Here is a 23,744-nt window from a genome sequence, read left to right on the forward strand (position 1 = left end):
CTCTGTGACCCAGCCTATTTTGCTCAGGCCCCTCCCTCAGATTGACTCTGAGGAGTTCTATGCATGGAACCAAATGTCTGTTAGCTTCTGGCTTTCAGATTTACTTAAGAGAAGGAGAGACAGAGGAAAGTTGAATTCAAAAGGAAGGAAAAAAAAAGGCATTTCTCCTATCCTAAAACTATATTTTCATGAGGAACATTTATCTGCTCGGAGCAGATAAATGAGGAGCAGACTGAATACAGGAATCAGTGAAATCTGGTGCAATGTATTTTCTTATCAGGGCAGGGGACTGACAGAATATACAGATATTCAAATAAAAATTCAGGGAAAGCAGTTAGGGGATACAGGGAATTCTGAAGGGCATAAACAACAGGATTTCAGAACTGTGTCTGACTAATTGGGGTGATGATGTTTGATGTCGTTTCCTGTCATGGAAATAGGCATGTTGGTCCTGTTATCTTGAGGTAAGGTGGGGATTTGTTTGCATCCCCTGCTTCAACATCAGTTTCAATCTTCACATTCACCCTCTCTTCTCGGTGATTAAAGATGGTGGCTTGGGGAATTCACAAGAGACCCCTGGGCATAGTTCTGGTGTGGTGGCTTCCTGCTCTTGGCACAGCTGTGGGGATGCTTCAGATTGACATCCACAAGGGACTGGTTGGGCTGCTATTTCTGTGAGTCCAGAGTGTTGTTATTTGGAACAGGACCGTAAGCCTTCTCAAGGGTCAAAAGCATTTAGGCAGATCTCCCAGGGGACCTTGCATTATCTCATAGGACATAGCGGTTCCAGATGGGAATGGTCTGGGCTGTGTCCACTCCTGGCTGCAGTGTGAAGGTACTTTGGTGGTGACAAGTTCTTAAAATCCACACAACCTTCGCCTTTCACTCTTCCTTAGACCCTGGTTTTGAATGAATGCTCTGGGTTTCATTCTCAGAATTTTGAATGTATGTCTGAACTGGACTTTCTCTTTTTTAGTTTCTCTGCAGGTGGATATTGTTCCCAGCCAAGGGGAAATCAGCGTCGGAGAGTCCAAATTCTTCTTATGCCAAGGCAAGTACCCTGTGTCCTTCTGCATTTTAGAGCTTGCTTCAAAAACCTATGAGGCAGAGCAGAAGCCTATGAGTGCCAAACCAATGGCACCACACCTAGAAAGTCAGTAGATGACACTTTAAGAGCCAGGAGGGCTCTTAGGCCCACTTTCTCCCTTTCAAAGGCTGCCCAGTGTGGTGCTATATGTCACCTGGAGTTCTGCTTGGGAAAGCCCAACTATGATTTGGGTACAATCAGCACAACTCTCAGACAGCATATCACCTCAGATGTCCTATATTGTCATCACCCAGTAAACAATACTGGGTAACAGTGCTGGCTTAGAAATAATGCTCCAGTGGGTCAGTGTAAGTCTCATTTCTTAGCATCTCCAAGACCTTGAAAATCCAAGAAGGTTCACAACTTACCTGTAAGTAGATTGAATGCTGGTATTTCTCTGGATTTGAGGATATCTATCTTGGGTTTTCCAGGTCTATTGTAAATGTCAGTATTCTGTCCCATAACCCCAACCAGAACACTGGGATATGTCAGAGGTGGTGTCCTTGTTTGTTTAGGAAGTGTATCCCGTTTCCCACAATTCCATTATTCCCATTCACAATGATTATCAGAGATCATCCTATGGAGGGAAGAATGTCAAATTAGGTCTCAGACACTATTGGGATCCGGAACATGGCAGAACCAGAAGGAGTTGAGCTAAGTGTAAACTGTGACATTCAGCTAGCAGCTTTCGGCAGGGAGGGACCTTTAACTGCTAGCATGATCTACGTTGGATGAGGTGGCTGTGGCTGCTGGATTTGTTCCCTCCAGCTTCGCCTTCATTACAGCAATTTCAATGATCTGGAGATGCAGCCACAGAGCCCACAGCACATCTTGCAAATAGCGATATTTATTGAAAACATGATGGGCCCTGAAAGGAAGACTTCATTTCCATACTAAGCATCTGCGCAGGGCTGGGGGTGTGGGTTGGGAAGCAGACTGTGCAGAGAGACAGTGTAAAGCGGAACCCAGAGCCCTTCACCCTGCTCCAGCCCAGCGTCTGTCTCCCCTTCTTAGGAAAAGGAGGCATGGGTGATTCTGGCTAGCTCCTTTGCAATATTTAAGATGAAATTTTCTGTCTGAGGCAGGGCTACCATGCCAGTAGGTGCAGGCAGATGCTAGTGACTTGAATCTGTACTCTGAGATCAGACACTGCCTCTCATCTTTGGTTCAGAAAACCATAATCTAATCCCTCAAAAATAAGCTGATTTCCAGGTGCCAAGGTACATACCTGTGATCTCAATGGCTTGGGATGCTGAGGCAGGTGGGTCACAAGTTCAAAGCCAGCCTCAGCAACTTAGCAAGGCCCTAAATAGCTTAGTGAGACCTTGTCTCAAAATAAAAAAATAAAAAAGGCTGGGGTATAGCTCAGTGATTAAGCACCCTGGCTTCATTCCTGATACCAAAACAAAAATAAAAAACAAGGCAAGCTGATCAGTTGGTTTAGACCAACTCAGATCTTAGATGTACCAACTAATTTACTTCCCATTCTGTGAGGCATGGAAGTTCCTAGCTTAGTGACCAGCACAAAGGAGGTCCTCAGCAAATTTCTCTTCCCCTACTAAGGACAGGAGGATAGGACTACTCTATAGCAATATGAGTACAAGTGGTTTTTGAGCTTTCCAAATATTCTAAGAGATTTTATATGTATAATAATTAAGCACAGAAGCCAGAGGAGGTCTGTATCATGTTCTGACATAAATGGTCATCACTGCCAGGCCGTCCAACCTTAACAGGTTGGTTGGTTGTTTGGTAGCTATTTCCGAGTTACCACTGTTACTCTGGAGGGGACTTAGTTTTTCTCGTTTCAGTGGTTTGAAAATAATCTCTTCTTCCTCAGTGGCAGGAGATGCCAAAGATAAGGACATCTCCTGGTTCTCCCCCAACGGAGAAAAGCTCAGCCCAAACCAGCAGCGGATCTCAGTGGTGTGGAACGACGATTCTTCCTCCACCCTCACCATCTACAACGCCAACATCGATGACGCCGGCATTTACAAGTGTGTGGTCACTGGTGAGGATGGCAGCGAGTCTGAGGCCACTGTCAACGTGAAGATCTTCCGTAAGGGCCTTCTTGTTCTGTGTTCTCTGTCCTCTCTTTGGTCAGCAAGACACATGAATGGGGAGCAGTAAGGGTGAGATAGCAATAATGGGACCCTATTGTTTTTCTCTTCCTGAATCTTTTCTGACCTAGCTCAGAGTTCCAGTACATTCTCAGATGGTCCTTGGCCAGCCCACACGCCTGATTCCCACTGGTGACAGCTACCCCCTACTGACCTCCATTCTCTGAATTCAAATGACACAGTTCTCAGAGAACTACTGTGGACTCCTCTGTGCCTTCCCCAGCACTGACCAAGGATGTACAGTTCAGTCTTTCCCTTGTTTTTCCACTCTCTCCTGCTAATAATAGAGCCCAAAGGCCCAGGTGGGTGTGGGATTATTATTGGAACACTGGATGCCAGTCAGTGCAAACAGCTCCCACCGCCACTGAAACCTATCAGGAGGTGGCATCTCATTACCTTGTTATCATACTTCTGTCCCGTTGGCCAAAGTCACTGTGGGTGACAGCTAATGGAACAATATTGATTGCCACAGTATTTATTGCCATTAAGCATGCTCTCCTTCTGTTCTTCAGAATTCTGTCTGCTGTAGGGAAGATGGAGTGGGGCTGGGGGTAGGCATCAGAGTGAGAGACAAAGAAAAGACTGGTGTCACCTCTCTTCATAGAATAGGTGTGCTCTCAGTTCATCACACCTATGCATTACCCTTTGTTCACATCATCCCACATGGCAAGGAGTCCTTGGTGAAGGCACTACTTTTATTGAACCTTTTCTGAACAAAGGAAAGAATTCAGCACTCAGAAAGTAGATATTGGTTGCTAAACATTGGTAACATTGCCCCCTCCACCACCACCCTTATGCCAGCTGCTCTACCTTGTATCAGTGACCAAGTACTAGGTGGGACCCCCTTGTACAATAGTATATATGGGCAGACGCTTGCCTGGGATTCAAATCCAGGCAGCACAGCTCGAGTGGGAAGGATCTTGTGGGAAGGGATCTTCCTCACTCTCCTGTTCATTTTCCAGAGAAGCTCATGTTCAAGAATGCACCAACCCCACAGGAGTTCAGGGAGGGGGAAGATGCCGTGATCGTGTGTGACGTGGTCAGCTCTCTCCCCCCAACCATCATCTGGAAACACAAAGGCAGAGATGTCATCCTGAAAAAAGATGGTGAGACTTCAATTTCCTTGCAGCTGCCTGTCCCTTAGCCACCGAGTTCCCTAGGTTTCCACTACTCCCAGCCCCTGAGGAGTTCTCATCTAAACTCAGATTCCGTGTCCCAAAACCCAAACACAGCTTCCAGGTCCTAAATGGATATGTATCTGTATCTGGTATACTCAGGCACCCAATTTTCTCCCCAAAGAATATAAAAACCAAAGGCTGAATGTTTTCCCTGATAAGTGGAGAATGATATATAATGGGGGCCGGGGGGTGGTGGTGGAGAATGAGAGAAGAATGGGGGAACTTTAGAATATGTAGAAGGAAATGAGAGGGAGGGGGGTTTGAAAAATGGTGGAATGAGACAGACATCATTACCCTATGCACATGTATGATTACACAAATGGTATGAATCTACACCATGTACAACCTTAGAAACGAAATGATGTACCCTATTTGTGTACAATGAATCAAATGCAGTCTGTAAAAAATTAAAAGCTAAATTAAAAAATAATTAAAAAAAGAAAGAAAGATATAAATTTCCAATAAACTTTTGCTCTCCATTCTATTTCAGACCTACAAACACATTTTCTTTTTAATTTGAGCCTAAAGTCCTACCTTGTAATACTGAAGTTAGGAAATAGGACAGAGGCTCAGCTTCCTGCCTGCAGATTCCAGAGTTCTCTGATCTTTGGACTGATCTTTGCCTCTTGTCTCTTCTAGTCCGATTCATAGTCCTGTCCAACAACTACCTACAGATCCGGGGCATCAAGAAAACAGATGAGGGCACTTATCGCTGTGAGGGCAGGATCCTGGCACGAGGGGAGATCAACTTCAAGGACATTCAGGTCATTGTGAATGGTGAGGAGATCCATTCTTCCTGTTCTCTCTATGGCTACAACCTTGGTTCCACAAATCATTCTAACTTTCTCTTTGGCCTATAAAATATATCCTGTCCTAACTCAACCATTCATTTCCCTGTCATAATTTCTAGGGTCTTTTTTTTTGGTTTTTCACTTTTAATACACTTGCCTTTTGGGTCTCCCTCAATTATAGGGATGTTCAGTGCAGTTACTGAATGCCCTTCATTGCCTTGCAGCACTGGAAACTTTGCTCATCCTTACCAATAAGTTCATATTCATCCTCATTGTCCTTGATGTTACCATAATTGTGAAGTTAGTCCCCTTAGTTCAATGTGAAGAGAAAAATATTACAATCAATTCAGGTCTCAGAATAGTCAGAATCATAGTCCATGGGCTTATTAATCTTAATTTGCAGTGTCAAATAAACACACCCGTGGAATCGATCTGACATTTACAAGATGTTTACAGGAAATTATAATGTCAGTACTTAAAAAATAAGTAAATCAAATCATGTTTGAATTGTTCTGGCTATTGATAATGCATTTTTTGCCAAACTCTCCCCCTCTCATTCCTTTGGTAAAAACAGTTTGTGCACAAGGTTGTTTATGACAATTCCAAAGCAATGTCACTCTTTGGTGGTGAGCTGGTGCATTTCAAAAGGTAACCACCAAGAACAGTAGTTCCCAGTTTTTTCCAGTATTGAGAGTCCTCTTTTACATCAAATTCTACTGACCCTGGTAGTTACATAGTGTGCAGTCACTGAGAACATATATAATGACAAATAGCTACTGTAAATTGAATATCATATTAACATGAGTAAAATGTGGTACTATAGCTTCTAAACTCTTGAAAGACAATAATGCATGTTTGTTGAACAAACTGTTTATTCCATTCACATTAATTATTTTGTGCATTAAATTTTGATCCTTTTCATTAATTCTACAGTCACCCAGGACTCACTCTTGACCCACAGGCAGAAACTCCCTGACCTGGGGACTCCTGCAGTATCTCTTCTCCAGCCATTGGGTTCTCCCAAGTTTTCACAACCACACCTAACAACTTTATTTCCTTTAGTGCCACCCACTGTCCAGGCCAGGCAGACCATTGTGAACGCCACCGCCAACCTGGGCCAGTCTGTCACCCTGGTGTGTGATGCCGAAGGCTTCCCAGAGCCCACCATGAGCTGGACAAAGTAAGAGACTGGCTTATAACATGTGTTGGGTCATGGGCTAGAAGAGAAGGGGCACCACAGGGCCCACTCCAGGTTGGCATTTCAGTGACCTGGAAACAGATGTCTTAGGAATATCATCTCCAGGCGAAGAATAGATTTTTTTCTGTAAGGTTCTCTTGCCTTGAGCATTGGATTGTTGCTTCATTTTCAATCTTGTGGAGGCAGGTCCAGAAGGAGGCCTCTTTGAAGCCTTTGTGAGTACAGTTACAGCCCTTGGGCAGAGTCAGAGGATCAGTGGAGGAACTGAAGGTATATGTGGAAGTAGACGTTGTTGTCCTCCCTTTTTGTGAAAACTGATCCTTTTCCATTGACTCAATCTGTATTTTGTGGAAACTAATTAAAAATAAACAACTCTCTCTCTGTGGTCAAAATCATAGTCCTTTCCATTTCTGTTCCTGCAGGGACGGGGAACAGATAGAGAATGAGGAGGACGATGAGAAGTACATATTCAGCGACGACAGTTCTGAGCTGACCATCAGGAAGGTGGATAAGAATGATGAGGCCGAGTACGTCTGCATTGCTGAGAACAAGGCCGGCGAGCAGGATGCATCTATACACCTCAAAGTCTTTGGTAAGCACAATGGGGTTCAAGATCACTGCTCTGCCCTCTGCTACAGTTCCTCTTACTCTGCACACTCAGCCCATCAGGAAGGCCCTGTCTGCTTTAGCTCCCAAAAGGAGCCCTTGCTCATGAGCCCTACCACCTAAGCCCTAGTCCAAGACATCATCAAGCTCACTCACCAGCGCAACAGCCCGCCTCCTAGCCATCTCCCTGCCTCTCTACCATGGTCCCCTTCAGTGGCTTCTCTTGATGGCAGCCAGCATGGCCTAAGCACCACTGTGCTTTTCAAAATCCTCCAGTGGTTTCTTACTGTACCCAGAATAAAATCCAATCTGCCCCACCTACCAAGCACCTGCCTTTCTCTCTGCCCTAATCTTTCCTTCACTGTGCTCCCCACGCAAAGCTCCCCAACAACACAGGCCTTCATTCTGTCTCTCAAATACCCCAAGCTTGTTCCCCATCTCTGGGACCTTGCACTTGATGTTCTTCTGCTTAGAATATCATTCCCTGGGAGCTGCTTGGAGCTGCCTTCTCATCATCATCTTTCAGATATCAGTGCAAATTCACCTTCTCTAGGAACCCTTCCTTCACTGCCTTGGCTGTTAGATCTCCCCCATCCCCATGGCCACCCTGACTTACCCCACAAATCTTTCATCACTTAATTGTGATGTCTTCAAACACTTTAGCAATACCTGAACTCGTCTTGTTGACATATTTGTTTTGGGATTTGTTAATATCCCAGCTCCACTAGCAGTCTTACTCCAAGGTGGCAGAATGCTGCCTGTTTTACACCAGCGCTTCATCCCTGGTGTCCTAAGCAGCACCAGACTCTTAACAGATCTTTGGTACATGTCAGTGAGTGGCTGGCTGCTGGCCTCATCTTTTTTGCTGCCTTTACTGGCCTGTGTGAAATTGTTACAGTCAGAAAAAGAGCCTTCACTTTGTCTTTATAAACCCGGTAAACTTCCATGCACTTCAGAACTGAAATAGATTTTGACTTGACCTTGAAAAATAAATTTGTTGCAATGAGATGTTTACCCTGATAGGTCTCAATTCTCTCTGCTTATCTGTTAAAAAAAAAAAAAAAAAAAAAAAAAAAAAAAAACACAGATAAGCTGGTCCACTGTAGATGGTGCTGCTAGAGTCCAAGTGCCTAAGGGGCAGCTCTCGTCCTATCCCTCCCAGGTAGTTAAAATGTGCACCTGGGAATCAGCCTCAGGACTGCTTGTTTAACCTGATCAAGAGAACTGTGTGTAAACATGTAGTTGAGAATCAGGTGTTTATATGCAAATGGTCCTGCATAATCACAGATGAATTTTATTTATTCATCCCTGTTGCTTGGGTTTAGAAATAGGTTATCGATTTGTTCAAGATACCTATATGTACTTGAGAGTGAAAGTTAAACTTCCTAAAAAGCATATTGGGCAACCTTTTCCCTAATTCAGACTAATCTTCTCCAATTACTCTGATATTATTAAGTTTTTCCATATTGTAGAAAAGGACAGATACATTTGTTTTTCCTTCATTTAACAAATATTTATTAAACACCAATCCTGGTAGACTGAGGAGCTACAGAGATGGTAGAATTTGACTCTAAGAAGCACAAAGGAGAATAATATACATGCTTCTAAATGATAATAGGTAGTGTCAATCCAAATGACTGCTGTGGGCCCAGCCAAAGTTTACAAAGATGAATGACAGGGATTCTGTTCTCATCACTAGGTTCACAGGCTAGTGTAGATGACCAATGCAGAAATTTTAAATGACAAACTCTTATGATGATTTCATAGTAGCAATGTGCCCCATGTTTTATAGGGAAAAAAAAAAAGATCTCTGATCTCATGTGATAAAAGAGAAGTCATGGAAATGATGTGCTGTTTAATAGATGGGAATTACAGATGAAGGAGGGCAAGGTGAGCATTTCAGGATCCATGTGCAGGCACAGGGGCAAGAAAAGCTGTGTGGTGTTGCATGATCATTGCTTGTGACAGAGGCTGTGTCCATTTTACTCACAGATATGTCCCCAGCACCCAGGACAGTAGCTGGTATACGGAAGGCACTAGCATTTGAATAAGTGAAGGACCAGCCATTAATCCATGGGAAGGAAGCAAAACTTATGTGGCAAGATGAGTCTGGAATCATGTTATCATCACTTGTGTTCGGGAAATTCTTTGGGGCATTACTCCTCTAAAGTAATAATAATAATACCCAACACAGATAAGCATTTATACTGTGCCAAGCACTATCCATGAATTATCCATGAAGCACTATCCATAAATTAGCTCTTTTAATCCTCATTTACAACCCTATGAGGTAGATTTCATTATTATCCCCATTTTACAAGTAAGCACAGAGAATTTAGGTGCCCCTTCCAAAGATCCAGGATTCAAACCAAAGCTGTTGACTTATAAGTCCAGTCCCTGAACTAATAATGGTGGTAACTACTACCCAATAGCATAAGCTAGTGGCACTTGAGCTATGTGACTCACCTAGGGAACAGCAAGTCACATGAGAATGGGATGCTCTCTTTTCACCACCATGCTCCTCACAGACTTGTAGACACTAAGCTCTATGTGGCTGGTCAAGAACAGCTCTAGGCTCCTCTTCCAGGTCTTCTGGTGGCAGTGGCTGCCCCAGGTAGGAAGGCTGGAGGTGAATAAGGGGCTATGGTAGAATGAAGAGAGTGGGTAGGGTCCAGATGTGGGAGAATCAGAGCAAAGAAAATAGGATGGACAGGAGCCAAATAAGGTTTGTCTTCCTTCCCATCCTGTGCCCTCAATGCCTGTACCCCTCTGCAACACACACACACACACACACACACACACACAGTTGGTTTCCAAAGACTGAAGCTGGGGGGTGGACATTACCCACCAGAACCACCAGAGGAAAGGTGGCTTGGCTCCTGAAGAGGCAAGTAAGGAGATCATAGATTTGTGTTGAATCCAGAATGAGAATTCTCTATAAAATATCCCAAGGAGAATTCATACAGCTGCTTAAAGTAGCTGGTGCCTCATATACATCTCCTTTCGCCTTCTTAACTTCCCTTCTGTTTTAGTCGGCTATTTCACTGCTGCGACTAAAAGATCTGATCAGGGCAATTTTAAGGAGGAAAAGTTTATTTGGAGGATCATGGTTTCAGAGGTTTTAGTCCACAGAAGGCTGACTCCATTCCTTGGGACTTGAGGTGAGGTTGAACATCATGGTGGGAGAGTGGTAGAGGGAAGCAGCTCACATCATGATCAGAGAGCAGAGAGAGGAAGACTCCGCCTGCAAGATACAAATATATACTCCAAAGCCACGCCCCAGTCCTCCCCCAGCCACACCCTACCACTTCAGTTACCACTCAGCTAATACCTGTCAGGGGATTAATTTACTAATTGGGTTAAGACTCTCACAACCCTATCATTTCTCCTCTGTACCTCCTTGCATTGTCTCACACATGAACTTTTGGGAGACACCTCATATCCAAACCATAACACCTTCTTTCCTCCTCCCCCATTAGTATGGGGTCAGGGAACCAGAAGGGGAGGGACCAACTGGTTAGAGCACCATCTTTCTTCACTCCTTCTTGCTTTTTCCTTCTCCTTCTGGGTTGCCATCATGGACCTCCACTGGGGAGAAGGATGGTTCCCCATCAGTAGCAGAGTCTAATGAGGAGGAAGAGGAAATAAAACATGTAGCATAGTTAGCAAGGAGGAAGTCAGTACTCTTATAGCTTCAGAAGGGGTTGGCAATCAGGAAGTAAGGGACCTAACTAAATTATAGACTGCTGCAATCATGTCCAAGTGACATCATTATTTTTTTCCTGAGAAAAGGATCTGTTCTAGCATGCATTGTCCTGGTTATCAGCTAGAAGCTGCTCCCTTCATTTCTACCTTCCTTTAAATTTAGCAGTGAGTTTCCATTGCTCCTCTCCCATGGGCCCTTATGAAGAAGTATTTTTGTCTCTATAGATTATTGTGCTCATACTATTGTTCTTGAGTTCTCATGCTGCCATGGGTTGAGCCAAATTCATTGGTAAGAAAGCAGGGGCCTCAGGTTTCACCAGGGTTCTCCTTGGGCTAGTGTTGTCAGAGCCTGGATTGGGGTTGGAGTGGACAAGGTTGCCTCTTAGTGGCAGACTGCAGAACCATGGATATGCTTGCAAAACAGAATGGCAAGGCAATATTCCTAGGAGGCCCCACAAGGAGAAATGCAATGGAACAGTCTGAGACACCAAGTCCCTGGAGGCAGTCGGGCAGTTCAGGAGGATCCAAAAGCCAAGGGCCCACAACAGAAGTTAATTAAGATGCAGTGAGGATCATTGGAAGATTAAACCTGGAGAGAGCTCCTCTCAGTGCTGGAATCCAGGGGGAGGGATTCTAAGCAGGGTGACCCTACATCTGGCCCTCTTTATCCAATAATGCCCATTGTCCTAGTGCAAATACTGAGAGCATCCCAGTTGCTCCCAAACAGTATTCTAAATTCTCAGTTAGCGTGACAGTGGCACTGCTTCTGAACTAAGAGGGGATTAAGCAACCAGTGCTGTGTCCTTCCAACATTGCTGTGTCCTTCCAACTACACGAAATTAGCCTTTATTAACAACATTTTTAATAAGAATATATAGTTAGTCTTTTTCTGAGGTCTTGCACAATGGACTCTTTGCAAGCATCTGGTAAATGGAGCCACCAAGACTAAATATTAATAGATGTCAATTGACCTTTGTCTGTCTTCATTTAACCTTTTGCTGCCAGGACAAAGTGCTCTGGGTCAGGGGAAGGTCAGCAAACTCTGTCTAGATCTCAAAATTGCATTTGAAGAGGCCAGAAATTGAGCCGTCCTAGGACTATCTCCAAACCCCAGACAACTGTCCAGTTTAGTGAATTCAGTTGTTTGGCTACATTTTATTTTGTTTTACTTTTACTTTCCATTTGGTGCTTTTGACAGTATAGAGAGTCAACTTTTATCTTACTTGCCTCTTTACTTTTGTGTTTATTTTATTTTACTTTTATTTTGCTTTATTTTATCTGACCCTCTAAAACCTCCTGTTCGGCAGCACTTAGCACCTACTCCATCCAAGTTGTAACCTCCTGGAAATTTGTATTTATCAAGATAGACACAAAATCTTCCTCCCGGAAAACTTCATTCACCTGGGCTCCGTCAACTCAAATTTGTGATCATTTGGCCACATTGGATTAAGATGTGCCTATGTACCAGCCAGCCAAAAAGGATTTGCTAAGCAAGCTGTCGGTACAGATTAACTTCAGGAGGATATTTGAGCTATATAGATTTTATATGGAAGCAGCCATTTGCTCCAAACAAACAAACAAACAAAGTATAGCTCTGTCATTGTCTTCTGTTTATCAAAACATCAAGGACCTCAGCTTGGAGGGTAAGCACAGGCAGTAGTCTATTAGCCTACTTGCAGTTCCTGCATGAAATTTAAATATAAAGAAAATGTAGTTACTTCAAAAATGATCTATAATTCTGATTTTGCTGCCATTTTCATTCATCTCTCTAGCTGGGCCTTTGTCTCTATTAGTGAAATAAGTTACATTTGTGCAGTGTTATATCTTTTCTCTTCTACGGGAGGTTCAGCAATTTCAGAGTATAATTGTTTTAAATTGGGAAAATTCAATTTTCTCTAATGTTTTAACGTTTAACTCAGCTTTTGGAATGCTTGTGTTTCTTGCATTACCCAAAACATTTGGAAAATGAACTCATCTCAACTCCTCTCCTTCTCCTCCTCAGCCCTCCACACCCACTCGCCTGGATCCTCATTTGGGTTAATGCTAACACCTCCTAGTCAATAGGAACTGAGCCATATAGGTTCCTTTTCACTCCTTCCTTTTTCTTTCCATCCCTGCTTGCCCTCTGTTCATTTCCACCTCCTCTGAAACTTCCTTCCCCATCTCCCAAAGCTGCCATTTGGTCTCCATTCCCTCTAAATCTACCTGGTTCAGACTCAGTGTTACCTCACATCTGTGTCATTGCCAGAACTTCCAAACTGGTTTCCCTACCTCAAGGTTTTCTCCTTTCTAAACCACCTTGAATTTTTCCTGGATTAACCTTGTTGAAGTACAAATGATCTTGGCATTGCCCTGGTCCACCACCATCCATGGGCCAAAAGAGGAAATTCCAGCCATCCAGCCTTGCCTCCCTCGGCAGGGACTGCACTCCTCTCTTCCCAGCGCTCTCTGCACATGGCCTTGCTCTCATTTGAAGTCAAACAGTTTCCTACACTTGGAATTACTCCCTCTCCACCCCACCTGCACTGCTGAAAATCTCCTGGCCAAGTCCCAAAGCTGACTCTTCATAAAGTCTCAGACCAGGCTGCCATCTTTATCTGCTCCCTGCTCCTGTTGCCCTGCTGTACTCCACAGGATATGTTTTTATTACTATGATTTGTGTCTTGTTATAGGCCTCCTTCACTGAATCCTTCAGGTGTCCATTTTGTGTTTCCTACAATACCCAGAATGGGGCCTCATATTTAATTAATAAATAACCTTTGTTGAAGGGGCACACATCATCATTTAAACCCAGAAAGCTAAATAATCAGGTAAACTCATAGAAATATTTTGTGTTTGCAGCAAAACCCAAAATCACCTATGTAGAGAATCAGACTGCCATGGAACTGGAGGAGCAGGTCACTCTTACCTGTGAAGCCTCAGGAGACCCTATTCCTTCCATCACCTGGAGAACATCCACCCGAAACATCAGCAGTGAAGAAAAGGTATACTGTTGCCCAAGAGTTTCAGGGCCATGGAACACAGACTTGATGCACATTGAGTCTGCCCTGCCCAGTTCTCTTCGGTGAGCCAGAAAGGGGGATGTGGTCACCAGAGACCATAGCCAGGTCTGCAACCTCCCTTCCCAAGGCTGCCAGGACATGGCCTACTCAACACCCACTTGCAGTGGAATGGGCACAATTCCTTGTATAGATTGGCAGGGGTGTGATGGTAGTGGGCATGGTTAAGTTAGGTGGTCTGGGGAGGAGGCAATAGTGATATTCAAACTCAGGATTGTGGATCTTTAAGAACAAGGAGAAGCAAGATCCCTGTGTACCAGGTGATATTATCATCTCAGGAGCACCCAAGGAAATGTCGCCTGGAAGTAACAGGGACCAAAATGAGCCTATTCTTTTCCTCATGTTCGGTACACTCATGCTGTATATGCACTATATGCACAAAAGCTTGGCTGCCTTTGTGTCTGCCTGTATTCTTGGTCACATTTGAATTTCATTTTGTTCTAAAGGCAAAAATAATTAGCAGTTTCTAAATTATGATCTTGATACCTGGGTTTGCAATTTATCCACCAAGGGTTTAAGAACATTATAGTAAACTTCCTAGGAAATTTAAATGATTGAAGATGTAACTTTAAAGCACATGGATTTATAGGCCACCAGAACACTATCTTTGTATTCATAATATATAAAAATTAAGGTGACTCCCCTGCCCCACATTATGAACCCTTTGCTATTGAGTGGGTTAAAGCCAGAAGGAGGGAAAAACTGGTTTTAAAGTAACTTCAAGCCCCTTGTTGGCACTTGTGCAGCCTCCTCTCATCTATCCTGTAGTAATGGGCTTTGTTTTAGTTGACCAAAGCTTTGTTACCTATTCAGGAGTAATGGCCTTAGCCTTAAAGAACATTTTTAATGGATTGCTTATTGACCAGAATGTCAAAAATGATAGATCTCTTCACTCTTCTGCCTGCTTGAAGGAAATCCCTAGACAGGATAAACTCAACTAAAGCCCAAAAAGTATACTGTGAAATACCAGAGCTAAATTTGGAATTTGCATTTGAGGAACTGATTTCTGTCTCACTAATAGAAAACAAAGCTAAATCAAAAGGATCAGGGATTGCTGTTCCATATAACCCATTTGTTTTTTGCAATTTTTCATCCAGAATTGAATTCAGCTTAACAAAAACTCAACTAAAGAACTGCTAAATATTTTTGAAACTCATATATGCTGTTTGATATGAAAAAACCAGCTAGATGAAGAAACGTGGTGTTTACTTGGATACTTTCTTTATCAACAATGGCATTGAACCCTCAGCTAAGATTTTAGCTCCCATTGTGTGTTATGTGGATTGAATATACATTTCGGGGCTTGATTCATAGAATGGCTGCTTGGCAGGTCTTTCTGCATCAGGCTTAACAGTGTACTTGTTCAGAGTGAGCCAGTGTATATCTTTGCCCTACAGTGAAGGACAGAAATATCTATCTCAGATGTATGCTTTTAAATTCTCTATCTTTTCTAGGAACAGCTCAATAGCCAAATTAGACCAGAAGGATTATTAAGATTTGTGCCTATCTCGGGTTCTTTAATAGGTTGGCAGGTCTGGCCTATACCTATGATTTCATTTTTATAGAATAAGAAAAGATAGCTAGAAACTAATATATACTCACACTTAACTAAATATTGAGACTGAAAGTGTCCAGCAAAGACCATCTCAAGCCTAGTAGCCATGAGGCTTGCACAATGCAGTTTAGATCAACTGTCTTGGTTTGAGATAATCACTCACACCCTGCCACATGGACTGTGTTGTAATTTCCTTTGCTGGCAACTACCTGCAAGTTTACTTGAAGTGACGTAACTGGAACTCAAGTCAGTCAGTGTTTAGAAGTCCTCCACATCAGCCCGTGATATAACACCAGATAAATATGAATTGTTCTAAATGAAATCCTCTATAACAAAATTTGCCATTTCTGTCCATTAAATAGTGACTTCAAAGAGGCATGAAATCTACCTTACAGTGTAGATAGCTGCTGATTAAGAAACTACATATGCATCATCCATGGGCAGACCAGATTCCTGAGAATAAACTTCACTTTTACTTTGCCAATCTCTCCTCATTTTCTCCAACTAAAGTTGCATTATATATAATTAGATATAGAGATTACTAGGATCCCTGACTTGCAGGAGTGGGAGAAAGCAATTTTCTTTTTAAAATCAGGAAGATACACAAGGCAGGTCAGAATAGTCAATCAAATCTAATGGTAGAGTAAAAGCCTGAGATTCAGATGGCATGGAATGCCAGAACCATAGATGTTCAGAAGGCATCTTTTCAGGTCCTGAAATCTCACCCAGCTCCTTTTTCTAGCATCCCTGCTAGAAAAGTCACTCTGGCCCCTGTCTAAAATGGTGATGATGTGAGCCCTCCATGGGGCCATTGGTCAACGCTGATGATCAGAAAGGATTTCTTCCTCGTCCCTTCCTGAACCCAGTATTCCCACCCTCTGCCACTCAGTCCTTCATCTGAGACACTGCAGTAGCACTTGGATTTTTCTCTAGTCAGTCTGCCCTTCTTACCTTAACACACCCGGTCATTTTCACTGTTCTCTTGTCATGTCTTCCACATCATTCACCCTTCTAGTTGGCCTGTACTAGATGGCTTCAGTTCACTGGTCCCAGGCCCAGTGTGACCTGTGCAGACTTCGGGCTGTTACCTTCTGGATCTGGGCATCATTATGCAGTTAAAGTTGCATTTTAGCCCTTGAGCAGTGTCCTCATTCTGTTGCCTCATATTGAGATTGTGGTCAACTAACATGCTTAGGTCTTTTCTTTACATAAACTGCATTTAAGCCACCTATCCCCTATCCTGGCCTGTTCTCATGCAACTGATTGCTTAATCAATGATGCAGAATTTTGTAGTTATTTATAACTACAAAAATATTAGTAGTAGTTAAAATATTGTATTTTATTTGTTGTGGTTCAGTGTTTCTCAATAGGTTCATTATGGCAATTCAGGAGACCCTCCATTCACTGGGACTGCCCTATGCAATGGAAGATGGTTAGCATCACTGACATTTTCTCCCTTAAATGTCAGGAGCCACCTCTAATCATTATGAAATTGTCACATGCACAAACATCCCTTGGCCGGAGAATGACTATTCCTAATAATCTTTCCAACCAGTCAGAAATGACTTTCATCAGAACTGTCCTTAGAAGTCTGTCAGTCAGAGCATCTGAGTGCATGTGAGCCCCGCTATTTTATATATGTATATTAAAAGTAATGAGGCAAAGCAGTCAATAGTGACTCCAGCCCTAAGCATAAGTCCAAGGGCAGCCAATCCAGTAGCCTTCTCAATGCAGCTGTCATCTAACATTGATATTAGCTCTTGCTTTGTTGAAATATCTTTGTCTAAGTCACTGATAAAAATGTTGACTGGGAGAAGGTCAAGTTCAGAGCTCTTAGAGCGCCTCCGTGGCTACCCTCCCCATCAGTGGCACAGAAAGTGAAGTACCTGATGCCATGATGTCACAGGGCTCTCTTGTGATTCTGATGACTTTCACGGAAGCTTCAATGATTCCTTTAATACAGTTAGTTACGACATAAGCAAATTAAAGTAGTTCTGTGTTTTTGCTTCACTGCTTCAGTCTGATATTTCCCTTCCTATGGGAAGAGGTGAGAGAAGTCATTGTGTCACCCATAGACACTTAGTGACTTGCTAATGGAATATCAGTGTTCTTCATTAAAAAAAAGAAGGAATGGGACATGCAAAACCCAGTGCAGTGAATGTCACATCCTATCTTTGATCCTGCCTCTGAATGGTGTCTAATCACTGACGTGAGAATGATGATTAGTTAGACTTTAGCTAGTCAAGTTGGTTTAGTTCAACAACTGATAATAACTAGACTATGTCCAATTGTTTTGATCATTGAGATCATTAAGGTAGAGCAGTTGTCTGAAAGTTGATCTGTTTCTTAGTAGTTACTGTAATCTTGACAAAAAAAATCACGAACTTCATAATGGGTCAGTTGGATGACGGAAGGTCTTTGTGATATTACAGAAAGTTTGTACATCTGCATCATTTCATAACTCATCCTGCACAGATTTATCTTGAACATTGCCTGCCAGGTATTTGAGTGAGCATTGCTAAGTTCCAGGCACCATTTATATATTGTATGAAACCCAGGGATGCTGATTTCCATACTCTATTCCTAGCAGGAAAAAAATCCATCATTTGCTTATGTGAACACCTCTATGCCTTTGAAATGACTATAAAGGAAGGTGTATGAAGCCTTCATGATTAAGTAAAGGAGAAGGGTGAAGTGTTGAGATGAGAAGAGATAGACAGAAAAAAATGAAGAGCATTTTGTGAACCTAAATCTTGGGCTTATAGAGAATACCACAAATGAGACCTTTTGAAATTCTGAATTCTTTGGAAGCTGGAACTTTCTTTTCACCAGAAAGAACACCTCATTCAATACAAGCTTAGTGCCTGCTTTTAAACATTGAAAACAGTGACAACATGGAGCAAAGTCCGGTTTATCCAGGGTGGGCATATGTACAATAAGGAATGCTTAGGATAATTAGAGAGATGCTTCACTTTAGTTTATATATATATATATATATATATATATATATATATAAACTTATCGTGCATAAGACAAAAATGTAAATATTAAAACAACCTAGGACTAACAATTTCAAGAGCATTACTAATCATACCCTGACTTAGTTCCTAAGGGTGTATATTTGTATATCAGAGTCTCTCTATTTGGGCCATACCTTCACTAAATTATTAGGACCAAGATATTTGCTGTCATTCCACTGTCACACAGGTAGGAATTAGGCTACTAGAAGCATTGTGTCACTAGCAACTACTTATTCTAAAAGCCACAGAACCATAGTGACTTGGGAGAGACACAGAATAATCATATTGGAAAACAAACAACTCCATATGATATAGCCCTCGCATGTGACAAACAAGCTTTGTAGTGATGTGGAATTGGCAGCTACATCTGACGTGTTGGCCCACTGTTACTTTGGTCTATGCATGTTCCTCTGTTCTCACTTCCTTCTTCATTCCAATATCATGTGACATAACCCAGTATTTCATCCTCATTTCTCACAAAGCTCCTTGTATTTAGTGGGCTCTGTTTGCTAACTCATTTGCACTCCCTGATTGCATTGCTGTGTTTCTAGCATCTTCATCTTTTTTCCATCTGAACATCAGGGACAATCAGGCAACCACACCATCTAATAAAAAGAACAATGTAACTATGATGTCTTTGACTCCTAGTAGGAAAATAGAAAAAGCAGAGTAGATGCCCAAGTGCTCGATAAATGCAAATAGCTCGATGTGAGTGGAAAATCCCCCAAACCTCTATGCCCGTAAGTTGAGTTTCTCCCTTGTGAATGCCATGTTGGATGAAGATGATCCATACTTGAGCTCATGTGCCATCTGGGCATTCTCTGCCGTTAAGGACGGGAGCCCTACCCCAGCCTCCCAGCATCCTCAAAGCTTCTTTACCACAGTCTCAAAGGACTTCATAATTCTCATTCCTAATGTACCTCTCCTCTACTGATTTGTTCCCTTTTTTTAAATAAAAATTTTCATTTTTAATGGAATGCATGCAAAGAGTTATAAAGTGCATGAGCATAAAATGGCATTAGTGTATCCATGATATGCTGTCTAATAAAACTCAAAGGAGGGAACCTTGCTAAGTATTTCTAGATTATGTGGTTAGAACCAGTAGTGTCATTCGACACTATGAAGAATATTTAAGGTGTTTTGCAACATAAGCAGTCTAATATGTCTGCTGGTATATGTATATATGTCTGCCAAAGATTAGGAATGCCTTTACGATTGAATTATACATTTTAATGTACAGAAGGGGGGAAAAAGCTGAACATAAGCTAAATCCTAAATTAAATTGGGTAATAAACACACCATTGAAAGTGGGCCTTGGAAAAAGTTCTGAATTAAGAGGAAGCTGCATGTGCACGGAATGCAGTGTGGTGCATCAATTCTCTAAAGCAACATGTTGTAAAATTTTACTGCTTTCTTGTTGTGTTTTATATCTTGTTCTCTCCAGGCTTCGTGGACTCGACCAGAGAAGCAAGAGGTATAGCTTACCTGACCACTAGCCAGTCTTTAGTTTTGAAAGCACTGCAGTTTAACTTACCATTACAGTTTAATAACCAGGCATGCTAAACTAATTAGTACTTTAGTTAGCTTAAAGAATAGGTCAATAGAGGTAGACATTACTTTACAATAGTGTCATTTTAGGATGAGCAAGCAAGCTGTGTTGGGAGTGGATGAACAAATCCTTATTATTTCCTAAAACTGGATCTTATTCTCTTGCTGGTGCTGGTAAAATCACATCCAGGTAATTATACTGATAGAAATAAATTGCCCCAATGCCCAGGCCAGGCATTTTGAAACAATGATTTTTTTTTTTTATTCTCACGTGGTAGATGTGGCTTTGGACCATAAAGTCACAGAGTTAGTGATCTAAAACCCACTCAGCCCTTTCCTTTCCAGCTCAACTCATCTTGTTGCTCACTTATTTTATAACAATTGGTCTTGGTAAATTATCACATCACATTTCATCTCAAAAGCTATCCAAATGACATCTTTCATTGGTTTTCCCAAATTACTAAACATGTCTGTTACTTTTATAGAGCATTAAATTTATGAGATTGGAATGATTTGGTATAAATGGGTTTATGTTTTGTGAAGTCAGTAGCACTTAACCTTTGAAATTTCTTTGCTTACTTTCTTCAGTCTAGGTAATGTGAGACTTAGCTTGAAAACTGACGCTGAACATTAACATTTAGAGTTTAATTGCTACACTCCCAGGCCCTACTTATGAACATGTCTGTCATTTTTTTTTTAAACCTGATATGCGATTAAGTGACCTAAATAGTAAAATAAAAACCCATTTACTTTAGATGACATTCAAGGATCTAATCTATAAATACTTTTTATTAAAATAGTTTTTGCCTTCTTTCTCCAAATGAGTCTTTGATTTTATAAGAATATAAACACAGAAGAGCCTATAGATTCTGTATTTTAATTTGGTAAATCTATCCTCTTGGTCTTTCAGGAATGATAATTATTCAGAACACATAGCTCATGTGTTCAGGTCATGGTTATCAATATTTAATGCTGCTTAATATTTAAAAGTTGACTGCCTGTCCCTAGGCACTGATATTAGTTTCTGCACATGAACATACTGCCATTGTCAAATTCAGTTCATTATGAGCTCTCTTTGTGTCCTACCTTCCCTGATGTTGTAGGGACTGTGGTTCAGTATGTGTCCTCACTGAAATGCTTCACTCCTGAGGCACCACAATCACTTAGTGCGGTCACAGGCTGGGTGTTTTATTGCCCAGAACTCATGGGCCCATCGGGATTGGGGAAGGGAGAGAAGAAGGGCTAATTAACAGCCAGTCTTAAGCGACTACAGATCTCATTCCGCTTTGCCTTGTGTATCTTCCCTGTCATTCTGGCCTGGACCTGGTGAGAGGAGGAGCTGAGATTTATCAAAGAGTGCTAAGGAGCTGCTAAGAGATTTTTTTTTTTTATTTTTGTGGCACTGGGAAGAGAATTCTTATTGTAAGTGAAAATAATAGGTTTACTCCCACTAAAGCAGACACTGGACTCTGTTTTCCAGAAGTGTCTTTATCACAAATGTCGCACTTTGGACATAATTGACTTTTAAGTGAATGTTGCCCGGGGGGCTCAGAAGTTCCATTCTCTCCTATTTATGTCATTCAGAGATGAAGACCATAAGCCCAGAAGAGTGCAAAAGAAGATTTGGGTTATGGCCACTTTCATCCTGTAAGCTCAGAAAAGCCTTAGCACTTTTACCTGTAAGAAGGGAAACAAAACTGCTTTGATGAGAATAATAATTATAATCATCTTTCATAGTCTTTTTTAAAGGGGGTCTTTTTCCACAATGATCTTTTAAGTCTTGTCCAGAGCTCATCTGCTCCCTCTAGGGGAGCCGAGACAGTCAGCCTAGCTTTTGGTCTGGGTGGCTTATGGTTGGCACTCTGGGGCTTTGTCCTGATGCCAGCATAAAACATTTCAGGAGGAGACAGTCCAATCACACTGCAGTCTATCTGCATATCCTCAAAGGAACAACTGGGCATCTGGCAAATAATCCCACCATCACACCTGCAGTGAGCCCCTGCAAAATAAGAATTCTCTATAGAGGACTGCCTTCTGATCTGTTGACATCGTTAAATAAGAGAAATTTCCACATAGAGAAATCTGGGAAAAGAGACCATATTGGAAAAGAGAGAGAGAGAGAGAGAGAGAGAGAGAGAGAGAGATTATTATTCTGAATGAAGACTGCTTATCCCCCTGCTCTGTTGCTGCTAATGTCCCATTCTTGCCTACATGACTTTCTTGGCCTGTCTTCCACATTAAATTGTTTTCTTAGCTTCCTGATGAAGTGTAGGGCAGACCCAGGACAAGTCTAGACTGGGTTCAAAGACTCATAGTTCATCTCATGGTTGATATCAGTGAGATGACCAGAAAAGCCAGGGATGGACCCTCAAGTTTCCTCTACCTTCGTCCTTCTGGGTTTGGGGGAAATAGGAGTGACAAGCAGATCAGGTCAGCCTTTAGAGGTCCCTGCAGGAATGGCTGCATGCTCTCCATGGCCCTAATGCAGACTGACAGGTAAAGATTTTTGTTTGGCATTTGAAAATAACCACTGGAATGGATCAGTAAGCACTGACAGCCCACAAGAAAAGAAGTCTCAGGATCCAGTGTCTCCAACAAACTGGATATCTAGAAAGTGCCCCACACCTGTCTGTTGGCATCTCTTATTAGTGTGTGCCATCTCTTGGGATGCAGCTTCTCAATCAAGCATCCTCCCACATTTGCTGGCCAAATGGGAACACCAGGGCATTGGTCTTAGGAACAAGACATGCTCACAGCAGGAGGCAGTGATGATTTTGCTTGACCCTTCTTCCCCTTACTGGCAACATGTTCTGGCTTCCAGATATGACATGAGATGGGGCTTAGATGACTGAAGTGGACTAGGTCTGTTAATGCTGGTGTAAGGGACTTCTTGTGATAGACCTGCAGAGCAAGGCCAGTGGTGCCTTGCTTTTGGGCTTCTCATGTTGCCATAGGACATTACAACTCCAGAGTTCTGACTTGCAGACCAGCATATTAAAAGAACCTGAAGTCAAGTGTCCTTTTCATTCTCTAAAGACAAGCCCATCAGATGCCAGATGCAGTGTACTGTCCTGTCTATCTCTATAGAATATCATACACTGGAGATGAGGATGAACTAGCCTTCTTCAGATTACCAGCTTTCTGAGGGATCTGTACTTGGGCCTTATGCCTTCCCCTGTCCAGAGCCAGCAACCATTTTACTTAGAATGTCAAGAGGAAAAAATCCCTTGGAAATATTCTAGTACTTGTTGCCCAAGGATCATATGCTTATTCTCTTCTTAACTAATTACTGTTATCACAGAGACTTGAGAAGCCAATAGCAGAATTGAGAACTAGAAAATGGAAACTGTAGTGTCAAGGATCCCAGCTCTGCCTGGGGCTCTCTTTATCACTGTTCTTAAAGACAGGATCCTGTTACCCTTGATTCCAGCTCAATAGATCCTGAACTTTGAATTGACTTTTTTTTTTTTTTTTTGGTGGGGGATGGAATAATTTCAGTTTTTAAGTATCCAGGAAAAAGGCATCTGCAGAGAATGGCTTTCTTGCATACTTTCTTTCATTGAGTGCATTTGAAGTTCCCATCTCATGAGTATCCACATAGGACTGGAGGTGGGCAGACTAGGAGGAAAGGACAAGGATGGAAGTTTCCAGAATCTCCCGAGGCAAGGCTGCTGAGATCTCTGAAGGCCAGGGCCTTTGCTTCCATTTTACACATCCCAAAGTAGTCTTGTGAGACCTAGTCTGTCCTTGCCACAAACCAATTTTGGCACACAGTGCAGGTCATTTGATAAAACCAAGTCCCATCTCCTGTTTTGGATACCCCCAAGTTTCCATGGTGCTTATGGAACCCTTGCCCATTGAGTGATACCTAAAGTCAGGC

At 42.2% G+C, this 23,744-nt stretch overlaps 1 protein-coding gene across 12 annotated transcripts in view; it reads left to right on the forward strand.

The window, feature by feature from the left end:
• The window catches only part of NCAM1 (neural cell adhesion molecule 1), a 292,962-nt gene that overhangs the window by 228,596 nt on the left and 40,622 nt on the right, over window positions 1-23,744 (forward strand). For 6 of the 12 annotated variants that reach the window (XM_079102806.1, XM_079102810.1, XM_079102813.1 and 3 more), the window contains exons 2-9: window positions 977-1,051; window positions 2,925-3,143; window positions 4,167-4,310; window positions 5,022-5,159; window positions 6,236-6,353; window positions 6,794-6,963; window positions 13,524-13,666; window positions 19,761-19,790. In XM_079102806.1, coding sequence (XP_078958932.1) covers window positions 977-1,051; window positions 2,925-3,143; window positions 4,167-4,310; window positions 5,022-5,159; window positions 6,236-6,353; window positions 6,794-6,963; window positions 13,524-13,666; window positions 19,761-19,790 — 1,037 coding nt within the window. The remainder of the gene's footprint in view (window positions 1-976; window positions 1,052-2,924; window positions 3,144-4,166; window positions 4,311-5,021; window positions 5,160-6,235; window positions 6,354-6,793; window positions 6,964-13,523; window positions 13,667-19,760; window positions 19,791-23,744) is intronic. The other 6 variants (XM_079102811.1, XM_079102812.1, XM_079102815.1 and 3 more) reach the window with 1 other exon arrangement.

Source organism: Sciurus vulgaris (genome assembly GCF_902686455.1).
Source record: "Sciurus vulgaris genome assembly, chromosome: 11".
Lineage (NCBI taxonomy): Eukaryota > Metazoa > Chordata > Mammalia > Rodentia > Sciuridae > Sciurus > Sciurus vulgaris.